The 19,504-nt window shown below is 54.3% G+C and overlaps 1 protein-coding gene across 1 annotated transcript in view; it reads left to right on the top strand.

Moving 5' to 3' along the window:
• The window catches only part of TMPRSS2 (transmembrane serine protease 2), a gene marked incomplete at both ends in the record, with an annotated part of 29,484 nt that extends 12,851 nt beyond the window's left edge, over positions 1–16,633 (top strand). Inside the window, 8 exons of the mRNA XM_080696440.1 lie at positions 2,612–2,738; positions 4,780–4,890; positions 9,947–9,990; positions 10,882–11,050; positions 12,528–12,703; positions 13,910–14,005; positions 14,563–14,705; positions 16,172–16,633. Of these exons, the coding sequence (XP_080552566.1) occupies positions 2,612–2,738; positions 4,780–4,890; positions 9,947–9,990; positions 10,882–11,050; positions 12,528–12,703; positions 13,910–14,005; positions 14,563–14,705; positions 16,172–16,633 (1,328 nt within the window). The remainder of the gene's footprint in view (positions 1–2,611; positions 2,739–4,779; positions 4,891–9,946; positions 9,991–10,881; positions 11,051–12,527; positions 12,704–13,909; positions 14,006–14,562; positions 14,706–16,171) is intronic.
• Between the last annotated feature and the right edge of the window lie 2,871 nt (positions 16,634–19,504).

Genomic DNA, 19,504 nt, shown 5'->3' on the forward strand with positions numbered 1-19,504 from the left:
TTGAAAACAGGGTCTCACTGAGTTGCAAGAGCCTCACTAAGTAGCTGAGGCTGGCTTCCAGCCTGCGCGATCCTCCTGTCTCAGCCTCCCAAGTACTGGGATCACAAGGGTAGACCACCACGCCGGGCTGAATCTGGAATTTTAATCACGGCCCATCTGATTTTGCCTTACATGTCTCCTTTCTCTGTCTCCTCATGTCTTGTATCCTACCTTAACTTTATTTTTTAGGCAGTGTTAGACTTACAGAAACTTGAGCAGAAAGCGCAGAGGCCCCAGGCACTGTACTCGGGCCGTTAGTGACACCTCTCCTCCCGTGCGCCCCTGTGGAATTGGCAGGCTGATTGAAGCATGCCTTCTGCTGCAGTCCTCAGTTTACATAAGAATTCACTCTCTTCTGCACAGTGTTGTGGGTTTCGGCAGAAGCACCTTGTTGTGTAACTGTCACTGTGGTATCTTCCAGCACAGGCTGTCCTAAGATCGCCTCTCCTCCTGTCCATCTCTTCCCAGGAGCTCCTGGCAATTTCTGACCTTTTTACTTTTCCAGTTTTTCTTTTCTTAGAAAACAGTTGGAATTATACAGCGTATAGGTTTTTCAGGCTGCTTTTTTCTCCTTATTGGTATGCATTTAAGTTCCCTCCGTGTCTTTTCAGGGCTCGCTATCTCATTTCTCCCCAGCAAGGAACAGTATCCCACTGTCTGGCTGTAGCGTGATTTCTATACTCGTTCGCCGAACACAGGGCTGAGCCACACAGGGACATGCGGTGGCTCATCACTGTCCCCGGGAAGAGCCCGAACTGTCCGGTGGGTCCAGGAACACACAGAGGCAGAAGGGAGGCTGAGGTGCGGCCGCATCCCCACTTCACACCAGGCCCAAAGCACACCCAGCGCCGTTTACCTGCTTGTGTTGTGCGTCAGTGACACACAACATCGCCGGCGCATGTCGTGGCTGGACACTTGGTTTAGCCACATCCTCCCGGGCCACAGCCACTCTCTGTAGCCTGAGCTGTGCAGACCTGGCTCTTCTGGGCAGCCCTGGCTGGGCAGGCCACGCTCCTGAGCAGCCTCGCGGCGTACTTGAGAGTTCTCAGAATTCTGTGTTGTGCTCACCTCTAGGGAGGGAGACCGCAGTCGACTAGGGAGGGGCCTTGGCCGTATTTATCCCTTCCCTTTCCTTTCCTTTCTTTTCTTTTCTTTCTTTTCTCTTTTCCGGTACTAGGGATGGAACCCAGAAGCATTCTACCTCCAAGGGACACCCCCTGCCCTATTTTTTAGTACACTATTTTGAAACAGGGTTTCACTGAGTTGCAAACAGCCTAAGTAGCTGAGGCTGTCTGGGAACCGTGATCCTCCAGTCTCAGCCTCCAGAATGCTGGGATTACAAGCATACGCCATCATGCCTGGTTTGTAATCCCAGTATTTGGGAGGTTGAGACAGGAGGATCATGGTTCATGGTCAGCCTCAGCTACTTAGTGAGGCCCTTTGCAACTCAGTGAGACCCTGTTTCAAAATAAAGAATAAAAAATAGGGCTGGGGTGTAACTTGGAGGTAGAATGCTCCTGGGTTCCATTCCTAGAACCACTAAATAGATAGATAGATAGATGATTGATAGATAGATAGGTAGATAGATAATACAGTCCCTCAGGTGCCTGGTGCCAGGGGCTCATGGTTCAGGGAGCTTCTCCAGAGCTACTTGGACACAGAAGGCCCATCTGTTGTTCAACACATGTTTTTATTTATTTTATTTTTTTCTTTTTATTTTTTGGTGGTACTGGGGTTCCTGGAAACCCTTCTACCTCTGGGCTACACTCCCAGACCTATTTTTATACTTTTTTTTTTGGAAACAGGGTCTCTTAAGCCAGCGAGCCTGCGCGATCCTCCCGTCTCCGCCTCCCAAGCGCGGGGATTACAAGCGTGCGCCACCACGCCCGGCTCAACACATGATTTTTAAAGAACACTTTATTTTTACTTTTTTTCTTATTTATTTATTTTTCAAACCAGCTTTATTGAGATATAATTCATATGCCGCAAAATCCATCCTTGTGAAGTGTATGATGCAGTGGTGTTTATACATGTGATACATGCACAACCACGGCCACCATCACTTGCGGACGATTCCAGAGTCCCACTAAGAAGCTCTCTCCGGTCCCCAGGCTCCTCCCACTTCCTCCTAGTCCTGTGCAACCGCTCATCAGCTTTCTTTCTTAGATTTCCTACTCTGGACATTCCGTATGAGTGGGATTATGCAATCTGTGGGTCTTGTGACGACTTCTGTCTGTGGAATGTCTTCGAGATGCGCTGTGTGGCGGCACGCAGCCACTGTTTGTGGCCGAGTACCATTCCGTGGTGTATTCTGGATCTACCGTACATTCGCCCGTGGTAGACATTAGGCTGTGTCCTCTCTCGCTGTCTTGCAGAATGCTGCAGTGAACATTTGTAGGAGCCTGTGCCCGCAGACCGAATTCAATTCCTTTGCATAATGAGCATTTTGAAGCCCCAAAGCAAAAAAGCTTCCTGGCCCTTCCTGAGTGGCCAGGGCTTGAGAGGCGCCCCCTGCGGGCTGGAGCTGGGACTGTCTTGCCAGACTCCAGGAGACCTCTCCCTTCTCTTGCAGTCCGTCTGTATGGGCCAAACTTCATCCTCCAGGTTTACTCGCCTCAGAGGAAGTCATGGCATCCGGTGTGCCAGGATGACTGGAGCGAGAACTTCGCCAGGGCGGCGTGCAACGACATGGGCTACAAGTGAGTGGCGCCTCGGGAGGGGCCGGCGCCTTCCTCGTGTGGGGTTGCAGGAGCCGAGGCGAGGTCCTTTCTCCCTGCCTCCACCAAAGCTCCAGCTCCAGGATGCTAGAGATGGCGGTCGGCCCCCTAAAGCGGGTCCAGGCATCCGGAGGTAGAGGTGGGCTTCCTGACCTCCGCACGGGTGGGTCTGGGTAGCCAGCGGGGCGGATCCTAGGCAGGTGGCTGCAGGAGCCACTGAGAGCTTTGAGCAGGGGAGTGAACCGAGTATCAGCTTTCAGTTCTTTCTGGCATAGAGCAGAGGGGAGGTGAAAGGGCCCAAGGGTCTGGAGGGGGAGTCCCTGCAAGGCACTCAGCAGCACCCCCAGATGTCTCAGGCGAGCAAGCAGGTGCAAGAGGGGGACAGAAAAAGTGAGGTTTGCTTTGGAACGGCCCGCTCCTTCCAGAACCCCTGTGAGGCCCTTTGGGGGCACGGAGCCCCAGAAACCCAAATACCTCCTAAGGGCCCTCCACCTCTCCACGCCGTCCAGGTGGGGACCCAGTTTCAGCATGAGTTGGGAGGAGATGAGCTGTGGCACTTGGGAAGGCTCGGCGGGCCCCGGGTGCAGGGCAAAGGGTCCTGTTGCTGGGGGGTCGCTCTCCTTTTACGGGGTACCCCCCCTGGAATTCTGTGCAATAGTGAGGTGTTCCCTGTGACCCAGTGCCTCGCTTCAATGCAAACTGCTACCTGATAGGAAAGGAAGAGCTGGGCGTGATGGTGCATCCGAGTCATCCCAGCATCCGGGAGGCTGAGACAGGAGGATCGGGGTTCGCGGACAGCCTCAGCTACTTACTTAGTGAAGCTCTTTACAAGTCAGTGAGGCCCTGTTTCAAAATAAAGAATAAAAAAAAATAAAGCTGGGGGGTGTAGCTTGGAGGGAGAATGTCCCTGGGTTACATCCCCAGTACTGCAAAAAAAAAAAAAAAAAAGAAAAGAAAAAAGTTGGCATCTGAGCTAGCTGGGTTTTTTTTACTTTTGTGGTACCTGGGGGCATTCTACCTCTGCACTACACCCCCAGTCCTATTTTTGTTTGTTTGTTTGCTTTGTTTTTGTTTTGTTTTAGTCTCGCTAGGTTGCTGAGTCTCACTACATTCCCGAGGCTGTCCTTGCACCTGCGAGCCTCCTGTCTCAGCCTCCCAAGTACTGGGAGTACAGGCGTGCACCGCCAGGCCCGGCCTGAGCTCAGTTCTTCCATCCTTTCGCTACCTGCAGAGAGGACTTGCTCAGTGACACCGCCATTGCTCAGAACCCGCTGGAATGGTACTACAGAGACACTTTAACCTCTGTGCACGTTACTAGATGATGTACATGCACCCACAGACCCTTGTTCTCATCTTTATCCTGATTAGAAACATATGTGACCGATGTAGGAATTTATTTTATTTTATCTGGGGATGGAACCTAGGGACATTCTACCTCCAGGCTATACCCATAGCCCGATTTTTTAAAAATTCATATATATATATATACATATACATATATAATTTTTTTTTGGTGGTGGTACTGGGATTCCTGGAAGTCCTTCTACCTCCGGGCTACACTCCTAGACCTATTTTTTATTTTGAAACAGGGTCTCTTAAGCCAGCGAGGCTGGCTCTGAACCAGCGCGATCCTCCCGTCTCCGCCTCCCAAGCACAAGGATTACAAGCGTGCGCCACCACGCCCGGCGTTTATTCTTATATTTTGAAACAGGGTCTTGCCAAGTTGCAGAGAGCCTCACTAAGTAGCTGAGGCTGGCTGTGAACCTTCGATCCTCCTGTCTCAGCCTCCCGAATGCTGGGATTGCAAGCGTGCCCACCACGCCCAGCTTGATGGTGCACCAGACAAGGGGATGGTCACAATATAGTGTCACTTGATTAGAACATGTGATTTTTTTTTCTCCAAAATGCTAACAAGACCTCTCTTGTTCTGAACATCGTCCGAGAAGGGTCTGTGGTACGCTTTGGTTTTTTGAATGCTTACAACTTATCCGACGTTTTAAATGAGGTTTTCTGTCCTTTTTAGGAACAGTTTTTACTCCAGCCGAGGCATCGTGGATGACAGCGGGGCCACCAGCTTTATGAAGCTGAACGTTAGTGCAGGCAACATCGATCTCTATAAGAAACTCTACCACAGGTATCTGGCGGTTTCTTTTTTCCCTCCGTAGAACTTGCTAATGAGAAGAATCGGGAGCCCCTGCAGACATGGCCATCCTAAGCTGGTTTCTCCAAGCTGTGGTTTGAATGAGTTTCAAGCTTGGAAGAGACTGGACGCTAGGCAGGAGTCCCTGCTCTCAGCCACTCTAGGTTTATCCTTAGGAAGGTGAGGGTTTTCTACTATTTTGTTTGTGACCTCTGCAGCCTGCCTGGTTGTTGGCAACTGATAATCTTGCAAAATTGAGGTTCAACATTTTCCCCCCCCGTTTTCCAGACTCTGAGAGATATGCCTTGTGCTTGGGCACTGCATTTGTCAGCTTTGCATTACTGCAACAAAGTACTGGAGGCAGGCAATTTTACAAACAAAAGAGGTTTATTTGGGCCCATGGTTCTGGAGGTCCAAGGTCCAAGCAGCATGGCGCAGGCTCTGGTGAGGACCTCCCAGATCACATCCCTGTACCGAGGGAGCGCCATGCCTGCAGGTCTCTTCCCTTGGACAGCCCTCAGGACTTAGCTATCACGCTCCACCCAGTGACCTCATCTGATCTTCTTACTTCCCAAGGGCCCCCCCATTAAGACAGTAGAGTTTGTTAAGCTCCTACCCCCTTAATACTGTTAACTTAGGACTTTGGGGCGTGAACTCTGCCTTGAGTTGAGGGGGATAAGGCGTACTTCCTAGGGGTGTGGCATAGACATCCAGAGGAACATCTCAGGGTCCCAACTCCAGTGTCCAGCTATCCTAGGCTGGTGGGAGGATCAGCCCCTGGCTCCAAGCCACGGGCCACAGCGTGAGGATGTCCCATAGGGCCTGGCACTTTGGGGCCTTGGTGTGAGTGGCTGGTTCAGTTTGACAAGTGTTTGCTGTCCTTTAGGGCCATTGTGTGAACCTGGACAGCACACTGGCGCTTTGCACAGTGGGTGGACGCAGATGTGAGCGGCAGGTATCCTGCCTGAGAGCTGAACGCCAGGAGGGGGCGGGAGGAGGACTGGCCACCCCTGTTGCTTTGCGCATGCGCGCCACGTCCCTCGGGCATTTCTCCTTGCTTTTTTGCATGGAGGAAATTCATGTGAACAGCACACGTGGGGGTGGGATCTGAGAGGTTTATTTAGGGAGGTGGGGACACAGTAATAAAAGAAGGTGGTCCGCTGGGCGTGGTGGTGCAGGCTTGTAATCCCAGCATTCAGGAGGCGGTTCTCGGACAGCCTCAGCTACTTAGCGAGGCCCTTCACAACTCAGTGAGACTGTATTTAAAAATATATATATATAAATAAATTAAATAAAAATACTAGCCGGGCATGGTGGCTCAGGCTTCTAACCCCAGTATTTGGGAAGCTGAGACAGGAGGATCGCGGCTCACAGACAGCCTCAGCTGCTTAGCGAGGCCCTTTGCAACTCAGTGAGACCCTGGTTCAAAATAAAGAATAAAACCAGGGTTGGGGGTGTAGCTCGGAGGTGGAATGCCCCTGGGTTGACCATTCCCAGTACTAAGCCCCCCCAAAAAAAAACCCCAAAAACTTTACTCCTAAAAAAAAAAAAAAAAAGACTAAAAATAGGACCAAGGGGTATAGCTCAGAGGTAGAATGCCCCTGGGTTCCATCATCTCCAGTACTGGAAGAAAAAAAGGAGTTTGATTAAGCTTCTGCCCCCTTAGCACTTAACGTGCGACTCTGGGGAGTGAACGCTGCCTCGAGAGTCGGGGGGTTGCATCCTGAGAAGGGTTTGGGTTGTGTTAAAGGGAAAGAGAGAGAGGAAGGGGCTGTTTTCCCACCTGAGAAATGGTGTGAAACAAAGCAGTTCTGCTCCAGAGAGAGGGTCCGAGGCATGGGTGTCCTGTGTGGGGGCCAGCTGCAGTCCTCCAGGTGGTGAGGCTTTTCAGCCTGGAAGCCTCTCCCCAGTGCCCATGCATTTGGGGGAGTCACCGTCTCCTCTCACCACAGCTCAGGGCTCTCAGCCACACCTTAGCACTCTTGGTACTCAGTACCCTCGTACCTTATTACTCAGTACCCTTATAGCTTAGTACTCTAGTACTTGTACCTTAGTACTCAGTGCCCTTGTACCTTAGTGCTTTAGTACCCTTATAGCTTAGTACTCTAGTATGCTTGTATCTTAGTACTCAGTACCCTTGTACCTTAGTACTCAGTAACCTTGTACCTTGGTACTCTAGTACCCTTGTATCTTAGTACTCTAGTACCCTTGTACCATGGTACTCAGTACCCTTATACCTTAGTACTCTAGTACCCTTGTATCTTAGTACTTAGTACCCTTCTACCTTAGCACTCAGTACCCTTGTATCTTAGTACTCTAGTACCCTTGTACCTTGGTACTCAGTACCCTTGTACCTCTTAGAACCTGAGAGTTGGTGTTGTTTCTCCTTCCCACGGGGAGGGCGAGGGGACCTGTGGGGAGCCCTGCCGGGGCTTAGCCTTCTGATACCCCCTACAGTTCTCCAAGGGTCGCCATTTTGGTTAAAGGGCCTGTTTGGCCTCCTTCCTCAGGTGCCCTGGGTTGGCACCATTCTAGCCTGTCCGCCCGTCTCTAACTAGCTTCCTACCGTTTGCAGGATCTTCGCTGTTCGTGAGGGGTGGTGTGCATGTGGGCAACGCTGCCGTGTCATTTGCACATGAGCCCTCCTCGGCCCCAGGCCCCAGCGCCCAGCCCCAGGCGCTGCCTTTCAGGACCCCGTCCTCTGAGTGGGAGGCGGAGGCAGGCTTGCAGTCCTGATTTCTGGGGCCATGTGCAGGGAGCCCGGTGGTCCCTGGGAATGTGGCAGCACTGGCCCCAGGGAGACTGTGCTGCCCTGCCGGCTGTGCCACCCAACAGCAGGACTAAGCTCAGCTGTCTGGGCTCTTGGTAAACGCCAAGTGGCTCTTTGTCTTCTTCCTCACCCAGGAAATCAGGGGGCCAGGAAGTCACAGAGTGGGGGAGGAAGGCTGCCATCCCTTGGCAAGAGGCTTGGGAACTCGCAAGGTGGCCGGCGGGTTGGGAGGAAAGGAGAGGAGGCCGTTGTCTACCTGCGCAGCTGTCTACCTGCGCGGGGCGCAGTGGGGGCCTCGGGGTCGCCCTTTGATGCCTGAATCTCCAGGCTGGACTCCTCCCTAGGGTCCCCTGAATGGCGTCTACATTCCCAGAGGCATGTTGGGCTTAGGATTCTTAGAAAATGTCTCCTTTAACAGGAATGCTTGGCCTTCTTAATGTCACACGGCCAGAGATCCAGGGACAGGGCTGCAGTCACAGGTGTCCAGTGGAGAGTCTCAGGAAGAGGGTGTTGGGCCGGACTGTGGCAGGACCTGGACTAGTGCTGGGATTGGAGAGGCTCTGGGAGGCTTTGGTCTGCTAGGACCCTATCGGGAAGCGGGGAAGCCTGTCATTGGCTGTCTTGTTGTGGTGTTCTAGAAGGCACTTGGAAGGAAGCCAGGCTAAAGCTGTGATTGGTGGCCGGGCCAGTCTCTCAAGTTAGCTGGTCAGCCAAGTTAGCTTATTTTTTGGCGCCTTGGACAAGGCCCCTGATCCTGGCACGGGATCGCGTGTGTGTCTTTGCTCCAATTCAGAATGGTCTAGTCTAGCAGATCACGGCCCGGCGGCCAGTGCCAGCCCAGCCCAGCCCAGCTCCAGATGCCAGACTGCCGTCCTCTGGTGTGCCGGGACACATTCTCTGTAGGACGCAGTGCACGCGTTCTTTCTTTTCTATCTACAAGCTAGGGAGTTTGACTCCCAGACAAAGAACTCATGTTTCTTCTCCTGGGGAAAAAAGTATTACTTGTATTTACCTTCTGTGCAACAAATGAGAAGCCACCATCTGAAATGAGAGGCTTCTAAATGGCTTCCTGACAACATCAGTTTTGATTTTAAATTCCAAGCTGGGCGTGGTGGCGCACACTTGTAATCCCAGGACTTGGGAGGCTGAGATAGAAAGATCGCAGGTTCACGGCCAGCCTCAGCTGCTTAGTGAGCCCTTTCGCAACTTAATGAGACCCTGTTTCAAAATAAAGAATAAAAATCAGGGCTGGAGGTGGGGCTCAGAGGTAGAATGGTCCTGAGTTCAATACCCAGTTCCACAAAAAAAAAAAAAAAATCTAAGAGCAAAACTAAAGCTCACGCTATTGGTGCTCAGCCCTCAGCCGCCCTGTGAGCCAGCAGTGCAGGTGAGAATCCGTGTTTGAAATGCTTGTGACCACAAGGGGCCAGATTTGTTTTCTTTTTTTTTTTTTTTTTTGGAAATATTTGCAGTTGGATGCGGTGGCACATGCCTGTAATATTGAGACAGGAGGGTCTCAGGTTCAAGACATACTCAGCAAGTTAGCAAGATTCTTAGCAACACAGCAAGACCCTATTTCAAAACAAAACAAACAAAAATTTAGAAAGGCCAGAGATGTAGCTAAGAGGTACAATACCCTGTGTTCAAACCTCCAGAAACACGCGAGTGCGCGTGCATGCGCGCGTGCACACACACACACACACACACACACACACACACACACACACACACTATGAATAAAGAAATTTTGAGTCTACACAATGAGACATGTCAGGGATGGGACCAGAGTCTAAACAGGAAACCCACTCATGCAGGCCTTATCCACAAACCCTGAAGGGAACTTCAGACACTGCGTGCCCGCGTCTTGACTGTGGCCCTTCACGAGGCTGGCCGCGGGGCTTCCAATCGGAGCGTCACAGGTGCACAGAGCGATTCAGATTTTGAAGCATTTCAGATTTGGGTTTCTTCCTTTCTTCCTTTCTTCCTTTCTTTCTTTTTTCTTTCTTTTTTTACATTTTGGGTTTTCAGATTAGAGGCGTCCGACATGTATTCTTATTTTACCAGTGAAGGAAACAGGGACCCGGGAGTTAAGCAACTTGTCCTGGGTCGCATTTCCAGCCGGGTACTTTAACTCAGTGTCCACACTGCTGTGCCCTAAGTGGATCGAGTCGTCATGTTAGGGCCGTGGACCCTTCCATTTGGGGGAGACAGGAGAGAACGCACTGGGGAAGCCTCGTGTCTGAGAGCCAGGTATTACGGAATCTCCCTCTTCTCTTGCAGTGATACCTGTCCTTCCAAAACAGTGGTTTCTTTACGCTGCATTGGTAAGTCCTCCTGCTTCTAACCAGGAAACATCCTAATTTTGGAAGCCTCTCCCCTGTGTCTTTGGGGGAGATGATAGGGGAAGGATGTGGTAAACAGGCCGGCGTACGCCCAGAGCACCCTTGCCCAAACAAGCATCTCTTTTTGAATTCTGATACACATCAGACATCTTCAGCCCTGGGTCCAAGAACCAGGCCACTATGGCCAGCAACGTCAGGAAACGACAGGCCCTATTCTTTGGGCCACCCTGGACTCCTTCTTAGAAAGGGGAGGGGGCACTTTAGTGAGACTGGGGGAGCCATTGTGTGGCCCCCAAGCCTTTGGAGCACGGTGCTGCAGGCTCTGTGGCAGTGTGACCCGGCGCTCAGCCACCTCTGAGGCTCCCAAGGAGAGAGAGCCTCGGAAGCTTGCACGGTGGCTTTGATATGAGCACTCCATTTCTGTGTTTGGACAGCTTGTGGCTCCCAACCTGTCTGTAAGTGTGGACTAGGCTGCCCCATCCTGCCCCCGGGCAACTCAGCCTCTCCTTGGAAGGGCTGACACTGGCAGACTGGGCAGCTTCCCTGAGGCCGCGCTCAGGCCCTTTTAGGTATCACGTAGGGTCCAGCAGCCAGACGACTGCCTGCCAAGGACCTCCCAGGCCTGCCCCATGGAAACTCCCAAGAACCCAGAACAAGGGAAAGTGGTGCTCTCTGGGGGCTGGGGAGCATCCCCTCCTCCCCCACCAAAAGGAGTCCAGAAGAAGCCCTCTGCAGGCCAAACAGAAAGAAGAGGTGCTGCAGGCCCCTGGGAAGGGGGTCCTGTGCACCTGCTGCAGTGGTGCACGGCGGGGGTGGGGAGCATCCCCTCCGCCCCACCCTTCTGGGCTCACGGGTGTGTGCTGTGGCCTTCAGAGTGTGGCGTCCCCTCATGGAGCCAGCAGAGCAGGATCGTGGGAGGGACGACCGCGGCCGCGGGCCAGTGGCCCTGGCAGGTCAGCCTGCACATCCAAGGCGTTCACATCTGCGGAGGCTCCATCATCGCCCCGGAGTGGATCGTGACGGCCGCCCACTGCGTGGAAGAGTACGTACGCGTCCCGCGAGGTCTAGGTGTGGGGGAGAGGCGGGGCGACGCGGATTCCTGGGTTTGACGTGTGGCACTGGCCACAGGAACTTGGACCCAAATCTTTTACCTGAAACTGCCAGGTCCTTGTGGGTGGAGCAGAGAGGAAGGGTGCCAGCTCCCTAGTAGCGCCAGAAGGGACCGTCCACCTGACACGCGTTCGCCTGCCCATCCACCCCTTTAGCCAGTGTGTGCAGAGCACATCACATCCTGCGCCCTGACTCTGGGATGGGACGGGTGTGCTGAAGGATGGCGCGGCGAGCCTTCCCTCCGTCCGGCCCTCTGTCTGCTGAGCTCTGTCCTGCCCTTCTAGGAAGCCCCTGCCCTCTCGGGGGCTCATCTCCTCCATGCACGAGCATCCTGGCAGAAGGCTCTCTGTGGTCCCCAGTTAAAGGTTCTCTGTCACAGCGTTGCCCTGCAGATGGGTGGGGAGGGTGGCTGAGTGCGGCGTCGCTCAGGGTCAGCTCTGGTGGGAGACGCTGCCCCTCCCCTCTGCCCCTTCACATGCAGCGTTTCCGAGGCTTGCCCCTACTGGCAGGGGCCTCGCTGAGACATACGCTGCAGCTGTAGGATGAGGCTGAGCCTGGCTCGTCCCCCTGCCCAGCCTTTCCCTGGCTATGTGACCCTGGATAGGCTGCTCGAGGGCATCTGCACCGTGCCCAGGTATGCCCTGCTAGTCCCGGGGCTGTGGTGAAGGTACAGGAAGCCACCCTCCTACGCAGGAGTCCACACCTCCCTCCCCCACACCCCCAGGCTCTGGGGACCCCAGAGTAGTTGGGGTCCTCTTAGAACCCCAAGTAAGCTGGGCGTGGGGCACACACTTGTAATCCCAGCATTTGGGAGGCTGAGATGGGAGGATTGCAGTTCACAGCCAGCCTCAGCTACTTAGCGAGGTTCTCAACAACTCAGACCCTTTTTCAAAATAAAGAATAAAAAAATAGGGCTGGGGATGTAGCTTGGAGATTGAATACCTCTGGGTTCCATCTCCAGACCCCCCCTCCCCCACGCACACAGAAAAAAACCCAAGTAAAATCCTTGGATAAAGAAAATATCTTGATTGATATTAGACTCCAGGTGTGTTCTTGAGCATGCACTTATTAAGTACCCTCAGTTTGCCAGGAAATGCTCTGGGATATCGAGGTTAGTAAGACCCAGTCCTGCAGCTAATGGGATCTGAGAGCTTGGGGCAGGATTCAGGCCCCGTTTGTGACTGGTGCGGAGACAGGAGGAGCAGGGTCCTCTGCTAGGCCCAGAGCCGGGTGGGAGCAGGAGTTGGCGTGGAGGCAGGCAGGGAGGGCCTCTCCGCGGTCTTCCTCTGCAGCGCTGGGCAGCTGTCAGGTCCCGGCAGTGGCTCCAGCTGTGGTTTCTAAAGACCATCAGGTTCCTGTCTCCTGCCGTGGGTCTGAGATGCTGGGTGTGGTCCCTGTGTCTCTCCCAGACCCCTCAACAACCCTCGGTACTGGTCGGCGTTTGCGGGGATTTTGGAACAGTCCTTCATGTTCTACGGACATGGACACCGGGTAGAAAAAGTGATTTCTCATCCAAATTACGACTCCAAGACCAAGAACAATGACATCGCTCTCATGAAGCTGCAGGCACCTCTGACTTTCACAGGTATGTGCGGCTCGGCGGTGCGGTGGTGTGGCTGGTCTTCAAGACATGCTGCTGGACGTAATCTCAGACTCGTGCTGAGATGCGGGGAAGGGCAGGGTTGGCACTGCATTGGTGCAGAGGAGGGCTCAGCAGAGGCTGATGTGCTGAGGGCGGTGGGGGAGAAACAGAGGCCACTGGGAGTGTTCTCCGTGGTGCAGAGCCATGAGTCCACCCATACCTGTAGAGGTGGGGAACGGGACTTTCAACCTCGGTCGGGTGGACGTTTGGGAACGAGTGAATTATTTTATAAATTTATAATTATACATCATAATGAGGTCCCGAGTGATAGAAACACACACAGCACTTGGTGGGTGTTCTTCCAGAACCCACCCTGACACCCCCCCCCCCCCCGTACAGAATATTGAAGTTGGTATGGATGACTTCATATATGACTGTAGACTGTGTGACTGCTGCCCGGTGCCCTGAGCACTGTGGGACGCTCGCAGCAGCTCCATCCTTTGCCCACTAGAGGGAAGTAGCACGCCCAGCCGGGACAATGAACCAGATCTCCAGTCATTGCCAAATGTGTATGGTCCCCCCAATACTCTGCGGACTGGGGATGCGTGGGGGACCAAATCAGGCCCAGTTGTCAACTCCTGGTCTAGAATTTGCAAATATGGCTTTATTTCTTCAATGCATTCTGAAAGTGATAGACCTGAAAAATCACAATGTATGCAGACGGCCTTTCCCTTAGTTTATAGTTGGCCCCTGCTCTGGACCATGCAGGCGTCTGGAATGTTCTGACCCTACCTAGGAAAAGATGAGGCAGAACCTTGCCCCTCCCCCGAGGTGCTGGTGTTCAGGATGGGGAATGAAGGCACAGGGAGCCAATCTGTGCGGCACGGGGAGGTGGCCAGCACTGGGTGGAGCCATCTGCTTTTCGGACGTTGCTCCTGACTGTCCTTTGGCCCTGTGTCACCTGGGGAAATTCACGGTGTGTTATTGAGCTGAGCCGTCATGTAACTCCACCTCTAAGTAGCACCTCTCCCTGAGGGAGTCCTCACCTTCGGAGGGAGGGGTCTGTCAGGACAGATGGCAGGGTGCCAGGATGCGTTGGGACCCGGGGTTTTCTGGGCAGGGTCCATGGGAACAACTCACCAGGTGGCACCCTCGCCCGAGGCCTTTGCTGGACCAGGCCGGCTCACAGGCTTACCGTTCTCCAAACAGACAGAGTGAAGCCGGTGTGTCTGCCCAACCCCGGGATGATGCTGGAGCCCAGTCAGCAGAGCTGGATTTCTGGGTGGGGGTCCACCTATGAGAAAGGTGAGGCTCCCACAGGCAGGCTGGCGGCCATGGGCATGGAGCATGGGGCTCAGAAGCTGGAGGTCAAGCCGGGCGTGGTGGCGCACGCTTGTAATCCCTGCACTTGGGAGGCTGAGACAGGAGGATCGCACAGGTTCGAAGCCAGCCTCAGCTACTGAGTGAGGCTCTCAGCAACTTAGTGAGACCCTGTTTCCAAATAAAATATAAAATGGGTCTGGGAGTGTAGCCCGGAAGTAAAAAGCCTCTGGGTTCCACCCCCCAGTACCACCAAAAAAAAAAAAAAAAAAGAAGCTGGAGGTCTGGGTGTGAATTCTGGGTCTACTCTATGGTTGGTGACTGTGGGTAATTCATCCTGCCTTTAGGCCCCAATTTCCCCATCTGCTTAGGGGCAAAATCATATTGGCCCTGCCTTGCACACTGGGAGAGGGCTCTGTGTTAGGATGGGCTGAGGGAGGCAGTGGGGAGGAGGAGAGAGGGTCGTGGTCATCTACGTAGCAGGTGTGGTGGTCTCCGGGAGGGATGTCCACTCTTCCTGTGCCCGTTGCCCCTGTCCTTAGGCAAGACCTCAGATGTGCTGAATGCCGCGATGGTGTACCTAATCGAGCCCTCGAGTTGCAACAGTAAATATGTCTACAACAACATGATCACAGCGAACATGGTCTGCGCAGGATATCTGCAAGGGGGCATCGACTCCTGCCAGGTAATCACAAGTTTTAATTCAGTTCCAGGCTTCTCCAGTTCCCACCAACCCCCTGTGAGGGACAGAGTTCTCTGGGGTCACTGAACTCTTTGGGGGAATCAGCTCTGGGAGCCGAGGGGGAGCATGTTAACTGTGCAAGCCGCAAGTCACAGGAGCAGGTGGTACTGCAGACCCACCTACCCCAGCTTCCTCGAGAAAAGCTCCTAGTGGATGAAAGTATCAAAAGAACAGAAACTAGAGTTTTGATGGTTTGAAACCACGAGCAGGGTTCTAGTCCACTTGTGCGCCCACCGCTGTGAATGAAATACCCAACCTGAGCAACGTGGAGGATGAGAGGTTTATTGGCGCTCAGAGTTTCAGAGGTATAGTCCATGGCCGGCCAGCTCCAAGACAGACATGGGAGCAGAAGCAGCAGCTCATCTCTTGGAGCCCAGGGAGTGATGGGAGGTGACCACAGACAGTCCAAGGCCACGCCCCAGTGACCTGCCTCCTCCAGCCACGCCCTATGCGCCGGAGCTACTGTGCAGAAAACCCATTCAGATGGTTAATCCTCCAGCGGGTTTTACCCACTGATGAGCCCTGAGCCCTGATTCAATTATATGTGCATATGATTGTCCTCGGGACATACTTTTAACACATGAGCCTTTTTTATTTTTAGTTGGTGCTTTGCAGTCGTACATCTTAATGGGGTACAAGATGGTGGAGGCGTACACGCACACATCACTCATTTAGCCCCTCCCCAATTCCCGCCCCCTTCCCTCCCCGCCCTCCTGCTCATGTTGGGCTCAGTGATGGGCTTTGATATGTTTGTGACGTCCATCATGCACATTAGGGGATTTCCCTCTCCCCCTTCCACCCCCCTCACCTCTGACCTCTCCATTTTCGTCTAGAGTTCCTCCTATGACCCATTTTCTCCCTAGCTTCCGCATATTAGGGAGGGCGTCCCCGATTTTCACTTTTTGTGACTGACTAATCTCACCTAGCATAATGTTCTCCAGTTCCATCCATTTCCCTGCAAATGACATAAATTTGTTCTTTATGGCTGAGTAGAATTCCATTGTGCACATATCCCAGTTTTGTAATCCATTTGTCCGTTGATGGGCTTCTTGGCTGGCTCCACAGTTTGGCTATGGTGAATCGTGCGGCTATGAACATAGATGCACTTGCATTAGCCTTGGAGTTCATTTTCCATTCTTTTGGGTAGATGCCCAGAAGTGGCACGTGAGCCTTTTGAGGAACACTGTAGACCCAGCTCTTGACACATAGTAGTCCATGAGTAACAACTGGCTGGTATCCACGAATCCGCTGCTGTGCAGTCTCATGGGTCGTTCTCATGGGCCCCCACAGGTGGCGAGGCAGGACCCACGCACCCATTCAGAACCCACGACCTCATGCCCTCTGCATGCGCCCGGGGGGCCTGGTTGCAACTTTCCTTTCTGCTCTGGGTAACGGGCTGTGTCCCTCAGGGTGACAGCGGGGGGCCACTGGTCACTTTGAAGAATGACATCTGGTGGCTGATCGGGGACACGAGCTGGGGATCCGGATGTGCCAAGGCTTTCAGACCCGGCGTGTATGGAAACGTGACGGTGTTTACAGACTGGATCTACCGACAGATGAGGGTAATTCCCCTGTCATCCCGACCCAGTACTGGGCTCCTTGAGCTCAAGGCCAGTGCCTGCTGCAGGAAGCTGGACCACCTCCCACAGCACCAAGCTAACTCCTCTTCCCATGGCTGCTGGGTCACTTCCCCACCCTCTTGCACCCCCCCTCCGCACCTGCCTCTCCAGGGCTCATCCCCCTGCCTGGCCTCACCTGCCTGGTGCCCTGGTGCTGAGAGCAGAAGCTGCCCACCTGCAGGCATCCTCAGGGATGGGTGCAGGCCCCGCTGCCAGGTCACCCCATACCCCATCAATTCTAAGCCACAGTGAGCGCAGAGGGCAGAGGGAGGAGTTGGGTGGGGTGGCCTCCCATGCGAGGCTCCTAAGGGAGCCCGGGGGACCCCCATCTCAGGAGGTGGAGGAGTGGCCAGGGACAGGGAAAGCTGCTCAGAGGGGTGGCCCCTGCCTGACTCGGGGTGCTGGAAGGGTTGGCCTGGAGGTGAGGGCTGCAGCACCCTGTCTCGGGGCCTCTCACACCCCAGTTTCCTCTATTCAGCCCTTTTTGGAGCTGGGCTTCTGGTGAGAGGACAAGCTCCTCACCTCCTGTCACGATTCCTAAGTGTGCAAGCATTGAAACAGGGCCAGGACCGGGTGCGCTGCCCACGAAGCCTGATCCTGACCCGTGTCCTCTCAAATGCCACCCTGGCCCAGGGCTGTCGCTTGGTTGCTGGGCCAGGCCTCACCTGGCAAAGGGAAGGTGGTCGGACATAGGCGAGTCCAGTTGTGTCTGGGAGCACTGAGGAGGAGGGAGTGGGGCCTGGGCCACGGCGCACTGGCCTTCTGATGGGAGGGGCAGCCCAGCACGAGTGTTCAGGCCCGTGGCAGCTCAGAGGGCTCACGGCAGGAGACAGAGTGGGTGCAGAGCAGCCCCGTGGTGACCCTGTGAGGCATGTCAGTGGCCTTGGCCAGACTGGACAAATAGAGGCCTGTGTCTGGCAGTGCTGAGGCCATCTTTGCATGCCTGTCCCTGTAGCCTGGTGCCCACTGCACCCTCCACTCAAGCCAGGCCTCCACACTGGAGAAGGAATTACCCCTGTGCTCCCAAGCTTGCTTACTCTGTTTATAAGTCTTACAGGGGAAGAAATAATTTTCTACCTGTCCCCCACCCCCCTTGGTTGTTCTACCTTGGAGCTTTTGTGTGTGTGTGTGTGTGTGTGTGTGTGTGTGTGTGCGCGCGCGTGTGCGTGTGTGTGTGTGTGTGTGTGTGTGTGTGTGTGTGTGGTACGGGGATGGAACCCAGGGGCATTCTACCTCTAAGCTACATGCCCAGCCCTAGCTGTTGTTCTCCTCCTTCTTCTTCGTGGTACTAGGGGTGGGATGTGGAACCCAGGGGCATTCTATCTCTAAGCTACACCCCCTGCACTAGTTTTTATTCTTTATTTTGAAACAGGGTCTCACTGAGTTGCAGAGAGCCTCACTAAGCAGCTGAGGCTTCCATGAACTGTGATCTTCCTGGCTCAGTCTCCCAAATGCTGGGATTACAAGCATGCGTCACCACACTGGGCTTTTTCTGTTTTTGTCTAAGAAAGTAATATCATCTCTTTCTCCTTTCTGAACAGGCAAACAGCTAATCTGCACGGGTGGCTTTGGTCCCCACCTCCTTGTCCTGAGACGATGAAGGGGCTGACCTGTGTTCCCTGGGCCAGATGTGCCTTTCCAGATGATCCAGAGGTCCTCCCGCCTCTATTAAATAGTGCTTGCCTGGCTGGTGCTGTCCACGTCCTGTGCAGACTGCGGTGCCCCTATTCCTGTCCATTGTCCAGATAGGGCGCGGGGCGCAGTGCCAAGGATGGGTGACATGGCCCCGTGGATCTTACTCGTGAGCCCCATAAACATGGGGAGGTGACCACCAGAGAAGGCAGGGAGGTGGGCAGGGTCTCGGGGCCAGGAAAGGCCACCTCCAGGGTAGGACAGGCCACCCAGGGAAGGCCAGGCCTGGCTGTCCCAGCAGTTGCAGCTGGCCGTGTCTTAGGACCTTCTCAGCTTCCCACATGGACACTAAGGGACCAGCCCTGCTGGGACAGTGACAAGATGGTTCCTGAGAAGAAACAGAACCTTGTCCTTTTGCCAGGTGCACAGGCAGAGCCCTGGGCAGGTGAAGATGTGCTCACCCTGACCACGGCAGTGCATAACCCTGCTTTTGGGTGTCCTGGGGACATCCAGCCTGGCTCTTGACCTCTCCCCATGCCCCCCTCCAGTCTCCCCGGAGCCCGTGCCTCCCCTGGCCCTGGTAATAGGCTGAGCCCAGCACCTCGCAGACCCTTTTCCATTGGCTCCTCCTGGGGAGGCTGGGTGCACGGAGGACTCAGGGCTGCGCAGGCCAGGCACCCTGGCTCTGAGTCACGTCTGGGCTGCACAGTCCAGGCACCCTGGCTCTGAGTCACCTCTCTCCTCTCACTACCTCGATTCTCCTGGAACCTGGGCTTTTGGTGCCTCTGGGAAGTGCACCTGCACTGGGCTCTTTAAAACTGTAACTCCGTCCAGTATGCGCAGCGGGGTGTTTGAGCCTCTCGTGGGATGACTGGCTCTCGACAAAAGGTCCCGCAGAAGTTGGTGTGGGAGAAAAGCCCCCAAACCAGCAATAAAGAAGGGAAGGCCAGTGCAGGCGTCCTGCGGGCCCTAGCAGCCTGGGGTACCAGCAGGGGGCGGCGGGCTGCTCTCTGCCAGGTGGGGTGTGGACGCCTCAACCTCAGCCCTGGCTCCCAGTAGCTCCACCAGCCCCCCTAGAACGCCCACTCTCAGGCAGCTGCAAGGCCTGAGCTTGAGGGGAGAGAGAGGCGGCTTCCATTCTGTGCTCCTGGGAAAAGCATCCCAGGGACCTTCCTAACAGGTATGTGGGCACCCTGCAGGGGGCTCCTCAGTGCTCCTAGTCTGGGTGAGACCTGGTGTCTGTGCTGAGCTGTAAGGTTCAATTGTAAAGTATCATGCAAATAAAGTATATGATTTTTTTCCAGTATTTATCCAGAACCACTTTTCCTGCCTAGACATGCACTTAAGGTCTCTCCCATGCATCCTTGGATTCTTACCCAGCAGACAGTGAGCGCCTGGGTGAAGGTCACCAACACGTTTCCCGATACATGTTTCTGCCTCTCTGTGCTTCAGATGCCAGGTTCGGCCAAGCTGGCCCCAGAGCTCTCCAGC

This window comes from Muscardinus avellanarius, assembly GCF_963383645.1.
Source record: "Muscardinus avellanarius genome assembly, chromosome: 5".
Lineage (NCBI taxonomy): Eukaryota > Metazoa > Chordata > Mammalia > Rodentia > Gliridae > Muscardinus > Muscardinus avellanarius.